The 8,274-nt window shown below is 37.5% G+C and overlaps 1 protein-coding gene across 5 annotated transcripts in view; it reads left to right on the top strand.

Annotated features, from left to right (window-relative positions):
• Positions 1-1,021: 1,021 nt before the first annotated feature.
• scube2 (signal peptide, CUB domain, EGF-like 2) overlaps positions 1,022-8,274 on the top strand; it is a 33,344-nt gene continuing 26,091 nt past the window's right edge. For 2 of the 5 annotated variants that reach the window (XM_014026713.1, XM_014026707.1), the window contains exons 1-6: positions 1,022-1,206; positions 1,548-1,664; positions 2,963-3,088; positions 3,371-3,505; positions 5,649-5,774; positions 6,552-6,668. In XM_014026713.1, the coding sequence (XP_013882167.1) occupies positions 1,119-1,206; positions 1,548-1,664; positions 2,963-3,088; positions 3,371-3,505; positions 5,649-5,774; positions 6,552-6,668 (709 nt within the window). In that variant the 5' untranslated portion in view covers positions 1,022-1,118. The remainder of the gene's footprint in view (positions 1,207-1,547; positions 1,665-2,962; positions 3,089-3,370; positions 3,506-5,648; positions 5,775-6,551; positions 6,669-8,274) is intronic. The other 3 variants (XM_014026736.1, XM_014026728.1, XM_014026721.1) reach the window with 2 other exon arrangements.

Genomic DNA, 8,274 nt, shown 5'->3' with positions numbered 1-8,274 from the left:
TGATTTAGTATCTCAAAGTTATGGACTTGCAATCCATAATTATAACTTTGTATCAACATCTGACTGAACATGATTTAAGATGCTAAATTATCTATATTTTAAGTTTTTAGATGCAAGTCGTTAGTGCATAAATAACAGATAAAGTATATGTTTGTACATTAACTTGTTTACACATTAAACATGCCTGAATTTTAATGCATATMTAATACATTAACTCGTAAAAAGCTTATACATGTTTATGTGTTGAAGTCACATTAAAAATAAAATGTAATAAAATGTTTGTGGCACCACTGGCTTTCCGCACTATTACAATATTTGCCTTTTAGTGTAAAAATTGGACATGTATTTAATACATAACGCGAGGCAAACAAGTAAAGTATGTTGTTTACAAGTCAAAGTCATATGAAGTCACTTTATTTTCTTGGCACTGATAGCTTTGATAGCTGACTAAATTTTGTGAACTTGATTAGATTAAGTTTTTTCCCCCTTTCACAGTTGTAACTTTTAAATTGGATGAAAATGTTTTAATTAAATTACAACTGCAAACACCTTTTATGTCCTAAAGAGGGCGTACTTTGTGTGTAAAAGACACATTTACTGAAAAGTACATGAGAGCGCGTTGCATAGTAACCAAGTTGTTTACCTACGCTACTAGCTAGCTAACTAGCACGTAGCTAGATATATTTAAACTAAAGTCATTTTTGCATCAAAATCYTGTTTTAGTGTTCAGCCTTTCAAAAAATAATAATATATGAATAAATCTGTTGTGGGAAATTGATATTTTTGTTTTGTTTAGGAAAATATTTTCCTCGGACAACAACAAACTTCCGGGCTTGCATTTCAAAATAAAAGCCACTTGGAAAAAAGTATCCTAATACTTCCGGTTATTAGATTTCTGTCCCTTGACGCTGTGGAGGCGACCCCCCCCCCCCCTTCCCGCTCTCGTGTGTGCGCGCACGCACGCCCTCATTCTCTCAGTCACTCGCTCCCTTCTCTTTTGAAAAGCCCCGTTGTGGGGCAGATTGACAGGAGAGAATGAAAATGAGGCGGACGCTCCGTCACGACTTCAGTGCGTACGCGTCCCTTTGAGAAGACCTCCAAAGTTGGATCCTATCACCATGGGAGCTGTTTGGGCAGCGAGGAACTTTTGTTTGTTTTTGCTCTTGTTAAATAGTCGCCAAAGCGTTGCGCTTCCAGAGATCCGAGGTGGGACTGTAGTGAGTGTAACATGTGTTGGTGTTTTGTTTGGCTGCTTTTTACGCACCGCTTTTAGGAGCGCGCTCCTTTATTAACAACGGAGACTTTTACTTTTTCTTTTAAAGCTTGTTTTTTTTTAATAGAAAATGACATATAACAGTTTTTCTAAGCTCTTTGTAAATCTAACCTTTTAAAAATAAGTTTTACAAGCTATTATTATCAGTAGATAAATACGTTTTAGTTTCTGTGGTTTGTTGCTTTAGAATATCCTGACAGAAAAGCGCATGTTGGCATTTTTTTTTTCAGTGACCTTTGGTGAAAGTAAGTAACTCAGATGTGGATTTTAACAGATCCATGCGCAGAGGGAAGTGATGGCTGTCACATTGATGCTATTTGTCAGACTACCCAAAGCTCCTACAAGTGCACGTGTAAAGCAGGCTTTAAAGGAGATGGAAACCACTGCGAAGGTAATGTCTATTTCTTAACTGAGTATAAGGTTAAATAAAAAAGGTTGTCAACTGGTACTGACGTTTTTAATTTGCTATGATTATACAGAAATGTGCAAAAGTCTTTTTTGCCAAATTGTCATATAACCTTGATGAGACTTTTTGAAAAATTTTGAACTTTTTTCTGCTCGTTTTCAGTCCAATATTTGATAAATTTCAGAAAAATGTTTATTTCGTTTTAGGTTTTTGTTTTTGTTTTTTGTTTCAAACATTAAAAGGCTCCTAAACCCGAGATAAACCAGTGTTGTGTTTGAAACATTTATGTAAATTAACTGTTTTTAGTTGTCATTTATCAACACATATATCCAATTTGTTCCAATTTAGTTAAATGTTCGGAAACTACCAAGTAATTTCAACCTTAAAGTGATTCCTAAAATGCTACAAGCTGAAATTTTGTATATACAGAAGGATTCAGGTTTTTGATCATGTTTCATAAAAACATAATTATCAGAAAATATTCAACTAAAACACAGTTTTAAAGACCTTACATCGTTTGTTTTCCCCCTACTCGTCCACTTTCCAGTTTTCATGTTGACAGTGCAACATGTTACTGAGAACAGAGTGGAAAAGCAAGAAATCAAGAAAGAAAAAATAAATACCTTCAGGATGCATAAAAACTATTTAAAAAACACTTCTGAATGTTCCTAGAAAGTCTGACTCTTTGCAAACCCATTATAAATAAAAATAAATAAATGCAAAGCAAATGTGGATTGATAAAAGATTTGCTGAGTTTTGTTCACGTTAAAACAATCAGAACAAAACAAAAGCCAAACTTAATAAAACACTAGCTAAAAGGCTTAAATCAGCAGAACGGTAGACGAAAACAACAGCTAAGAGATCAAATTAGCGCACACCATAATTAAAGGTAAAACTGGCAAAACAATAGTTTAAAACTGGGACAGCAGATTATAGGTGAAACCAGCAAAACCGTCACTTAACACTAAAAGTACAGCAAGTACACTAAAAAGGTTTTTAAATAACATAAAGTTTATTCAGGATTTATAGTTTTCCCTTCATTTCATTGAGGAAAAATAATAGAAAAGTCATGGTTATAATGACCTGAATTAGCTCAGTGTTCTGTTATGTGAACAAGTAAATAGCTGAAAGTAAACTAAAAGTGCAGAAAGAGACTTTAAATAGGAAAACAACAGTGTGAATGCTGAATCAACATCTGATCATTCATGTAAGGGTTTTGTGTTTCAGTCTGTGATTCCTGTTTATTGAATGACTTCTTTATCCTCGTGGTGTTTACTCCTCAGATGTTGACGAATGTGACATGAAATACAATGGAGGTTGTGTYCACGAGTGCAACAATATTCCCGGGAATTATCGCTGCACTTGTTACGATGGGTTCCACTTGGCACACGACGGGCACAACTGCCTGGGTAAGACGAACACTAACCCGCTCAGAGAGCAACAACCAGTGAGCGAGAGGTTGGGTCCCGAAAGATGAATGTTAGTGTGGGATGTGTTTGAAGAGTCCCAGACTCATCTAAAAAACATTATCTCCATCCGCGGTGTTTATAACTTGGAGCGAAACAGCTGTGTTCGATTTATACGGGTGAAAAGTTTGTTTGTGATTTTAAAAAAAAAGAAGAAGAAAAGAAATGCTTCCCCAGAGTTTTCTGTAAAGTGTTTAGAAATGCAATCATCCCACTGTCCTGCAGATGTGGATGAATGCAAGTTCAACAATGGCGGGTGCCAGCACACTTGTGTCAACACCGTGGGCAGCTACGAGTGCCGCTGCAACGAGGGCTTCTTCCTCAGCGACAACCAGCACACGTGCATCCACCGCTCCGTGGGTGAGTTCCCGAACAGGGACCCGGTTACTTTCCAGTTTCACTTCCAGTGTTTGCTTGTCAATGTTTGTGTCCAAACCGCTCTGTATTGTGAAAAGATTAACTCTCCTGCTGCCCTAGGGTCAAAATGAACACAAGGGCTTAGAACTGAGGCAGGAGGAGGGTTAAGAGTGTCAGTTCATGAGCACCGAGGCAGCCTTATTTACTGTTCTGTTAAAGTTTTTTTGTCCTAAATCTTGTTTTGTTGTTTCTCACTACTGTAGGATTTACAATTTTCTCTCAAATCCCCTAAAAATACATAAAAATCTAGCAGTGTTAGACGTCATCATTCTGCGACTAAAGCCACAGCTAACACTGCTAATGCTGCTGCTGAAGATGATATTTAAAATCTAAATTCAAAATGTGTTCATTGAAAACAATAACATTAGCAGCGTTAGCAGTCGCCTTTGTCTCAGGATGATGACATCATAAGGAGAGCACCAACGACAAAGGCTGTGTTCCATTCTGAAATACTTAAATGTAAACTTCAACATTTCGAACTTTTAAAGTGCCTGTGACATGCCTATCCTTCAAATACAAAAAGTCAAAGAAAGCATCTTCATACTTAAGAAAATTGGCAAAGAACACTTGATTTTACCCATTTTGTCACATAACTGGCATATTTTCTTTTGAATTTGACTCGGCTAAAGTGAAACAGGAAGTGACATCAAAGGGGAACTCATTAAAAATAAACTCCCTGGTCTTTGTTTAATAAAAAGCAGCATTATTTAAACTTGAAATCTTCTTCTTTTCTCAAAAAAGCGACTCAAAATAATCTAAAGAAACATCAGAAAATTCCCTGCTGTCTGTTAGCTTTTGTAGCAACACACTGTTTACACGCAGACTTTCCCCTTTGACATCACTTCCTGTTTCTTCACATGAAAATATCTCAACAACTGTTCATCTCAGCAGCGTGAAATTTGTTTTGCAACATGTTATCAATGTTATCTTTCCAAAAATGCATTCACGCTTATTTAAAAAATCTGATGTCACGGGCCCTTTAAGATTGAACTTTTATGTTTAGATTTAGGATCTAATTTTTAGACATAACTTTTAACAGTCAAAAGTAGCAACCACTTAGCTTTAAATGTGAGAACAGTGAGCTAAATAATTATAAAATATTAGTGGAATTTGTTTAACTAAGATTTACGCTTTTAGCTCAGATTTTTATCTTAAAATGTGGATTATTTAACTTGCGATGCATCCTACGTAAAACCCAGAGAAATATAAAGATGCACATGTACAACCATGAGTTGTCTGCCACGAATGGTTAAAAAGAAATGTAAGAAACTTTATAAATAATTTTTTTGCTCAGCAACGTTTTTATTTTTTTCTGCCTCTCATTAACGTCGGAGAGTGACAAACAGGTTATCATGGTTAGCCTAATGAACCTCCGGCAGCAGCTTTAACCTTTTTTGTTGTCGTTTGTTGTAAATGCAGTCACTTTTTCTTGTCGTAGATTGTTACAAACGTATTTTGGGGATTTTAAACAGTAGCGTCAGTGGCAGTTTTCAGAATTCCTCCTGAGATATTTAAAATGTCACCCACAGATGAGGCTCTGAGGTGCAGTGAGTGCTGGCTCAGGCCCATCGCGCTGTGGGAAAACGTCCTCTGTGTCCCGAAGGACAAAATAAGTTAATAACTGCAACACTCGGCTCTATGCGGTCTGTGTCACAGATTAGTCTGAAGTGCCTTTGTTTGTTCATCTTGACTGGAGTCGACTTAAATGCAAGTCCTTTCCACTCCATTGGGTCCTGACAGCCTTTGTAAATCCTGCAGACCTGACCACTCAGCTGTGACCCGGCTATATAAATGGAGCCGCTCCTCCTCTCAAAGCGGGATCAAGTGGATGGTTTGTGGTGTTTCTTTTTCCAGGCAAACTTAGTTCTGGTTGCTAAATATTTCCCCCTCCCACCCAGCTCTATCTGTCTGTGTAAAGTTGGATAAAACAACAGGCTGGTGGATGTTTTTTTGAATTTTGAAAGGCGTGAGAACCCTTCGTGTCTTTCTTTGAGGATGCCGGACTAATCTCTGTGTGCGCGCCTTTGTGTTTAACCGGTCGGTCACTGCGGGAGAGTTTCATTGTGCGCCTCTTTTTCTGTCCCAGAGGGCCTCAGCTGTATGAACAAGGAGCACGGCTGCGCCCACATCTGCAAGGAGAGTACCAAAGGGGGCGTGGCCTGCGAGTGCCGCCCGGGGTTCGAACTGGCCAGGAATCAGAGGGACTGCATCCGTAAGTGCGCCGGTGTTGCACCATATTTTGTGACCGTCATATATTGTGACCAGAGGGGGCACTGTTGCGTTTCTYCAACAGAACMTGGCCACAAAGAAGAATATGATATGCCAAAAGTGTAAAAAAGCTGAAGACACATAAAAAAAACACCTGTTGACTGTTGTCCATGGTCGCAGAACACGACAGCTGTTGTCATGTATTGTTACTTCCCTGTAGCTTGGTAAATAGTAAAAATATTTATTAATAACCTGATTCTACTTATTGTTTACATCCCCTAGTGTCAGAAAAATAACTTTTGTTCACTAACACGATGATGACTGTTATTAAATTAGTTCAGGGTCACATAATATGACAGCTATTATCATATATAGTAGTAATAACAGTAATAGTCAACATGCCGGTGATCAAAAGTTATTTTTTTTGGCATTAGAGGCTGTAAACAATGAGTAGAATCAGTTTATGAATAAATATTTTTACTAGTTACCAAGCTACAGGGAAGTAACAACATAGGACAACAGCTGTCATATTCAACAAGTGTTTGTTTGTTTCGTATGTGTCTTCAGCTTTTTTACYATTTTGGCGTYTCATGTTCTTCTTTGTGGTCAAGTTCTGTTGTAGAAACGCAACCGCGCCCCCTCTGGTCACAATATATGACGGTCACAAAAAATGGTGTAACACCTGAATGAAGCCGAAAAGGGACARGACGCACTGTCCGGGACACCCCTTTGAATGTTTGCCCCCGCCCCCTTTTTTTTTTGCGTGTCMTTTGCCCGGCAGTGACCTGCAACCACGGCAATGGAGGCTGCCAGCACACCTGCGAGGATGCGGAGAACGGCCCCATATGCAGGTGTCACGTCAGGTACACTCTGCAGACCGACAAGAAGTCCTGCGTAGGTAAGCACTTCCTCCAGCTGTGTCGTACACTCACACGTTCCTCATCGCCGTGCTTTAGTTTACAAAATGTCAGTTTAGTGTGAGCGCGGATGATACTTTTAATGTTGAAGGCTGCAGATGTTGGACTCCAGGTTTGATAACTAAAGTGAAAACATTWTCATTTGTTTCCYTTCTTTTACAATTTGTAATTTTACTTTGGGGATCCAGTAGAGCAGCCTATAAGCGGTCATGACAAACTCTACCAAACAGRATAACAATAGTTATATCTAATTTAGCACAATATACTTTGTTATGTGAAATATGGTCTTTTTGAAAATTTAAAACCTTAAAATAAAAAAAGAAAACTGGATGTTTTATCATTTAAGTGTTTTTCAAATGACTCGTTTTAGTCCTGATTCATACAAAACAGTTTGGTTGGATTTGTTTTTATTTTTTATATTGTGGATGAATTATATCTTGATGAATCAGGGTGTGTGTTTCTGACAGCGGTTTAAAAAGATATGAATCAGAGTGTGTGTTATCTGTATTCTTTCAGTGTGTGAGTGTGTGTGTGTGTGTGTGTGTGTGTGTGTGTGTGTGTTTGAGGTCCAGGCATGTAAATACAATGTTAGCTGCAGACTTGGCTGCGTTTCCTGTCACATACCAAGCCAGAGCAGGCACAGTTTGTTCACACACCGTTCTGATGGTTTTAGCTTGCCTTTCACTACTTTTAGCTTTTAGCTACCATTTTGCTGCTTTTAGCTTCAAGCTACTCTTTTGCTGCTTTTAGTTTTTTTGCTAGCGCTTTGCTATTTTTAGCTAGCTTTTGCTATATTTAGCTTTTAGTTAGCATATTCTTATTTCTGGCTTCTAACTGTCCTTTTGCTGCTTTTGTATACTTCTGTTACTTTTAGCTAGTATTTTTTGCTACTTTTAGGTTTTAGGCTTATTTATCTTTTATTTAGGATTTTGCTACTTTTAGCTCCTAGCTTGCTCTTTGACACCTTTTATTTTTTGTTAGTGTTTTGCAACGTTTAGCTGGCAATTAGCTACTTTTAGCTAAATGTTTGCTATTTTCAGCTTTTAGTTAGTATATTGTTATGTTTGGCTTCTAGCTGTCCATTTGCTGCGTTTGTTTACCCTTGTGTTACTTTTAGCAAACCTTTTGCTACTTTAGGGATTATGCTCATTTATCGTTTATGTATTAGCTCCTTTTAGCTCCTTGATAGCTTTTTGATACTTTTTTTGCTAGTGTTTTGCACTTTTTAATGGGAAATTAGCTACTTTTAGCTAAACCTTCGCTACTTTTAGCTTTTAGTTAGCATATTTTTACTTGTAGCTTCTAGCTTTCCTTTCGCTACTTTAAACTTCTAGCTAGTCTTTTGCTGCTTTTAGTCTTTTGCTAGTGTTTTGTTACTTTTAGCTTTAGTTAATAATATTTTTATTTTTAGCTTCTAGGAATCCTTTTGTTTTTTTTGTCCATTTTCTACTTTTAGCTTTTAGATACATTTCTGCTCATTTCGCTACTTTTAGTTCTAATGGGCCTCATGCAAGAACATGTTCGTATTCTTATCCTAAATTTCTCTTACTTTTGTTCGTACAAAGGGTTCGTACGAACATGTCACGT

This window comes from Austrofundulus limnaeus, unplaced genomic scaffold (assembly GCF_001266775.1).
Source record: "Austrofundulus limnaeus strain Quisiro unplaced genomic scaffold, Austrofundulus_limnaeus-1.0 Scaffold5, whole genome shotgun sequence".
In the NCBI taxonomy this organism is placed as follows: Eukaryota; Metazoa; Chordata; class Actinopteri; order Cyprinodontiformes; family Rivulidae; genus Austrofundulus; species Austrofundulus limnaeus.
Note: the sequence above shows the minus strand (reverse complement) of the source record. Positions and strands in the feature narration are given on the sequence as shown.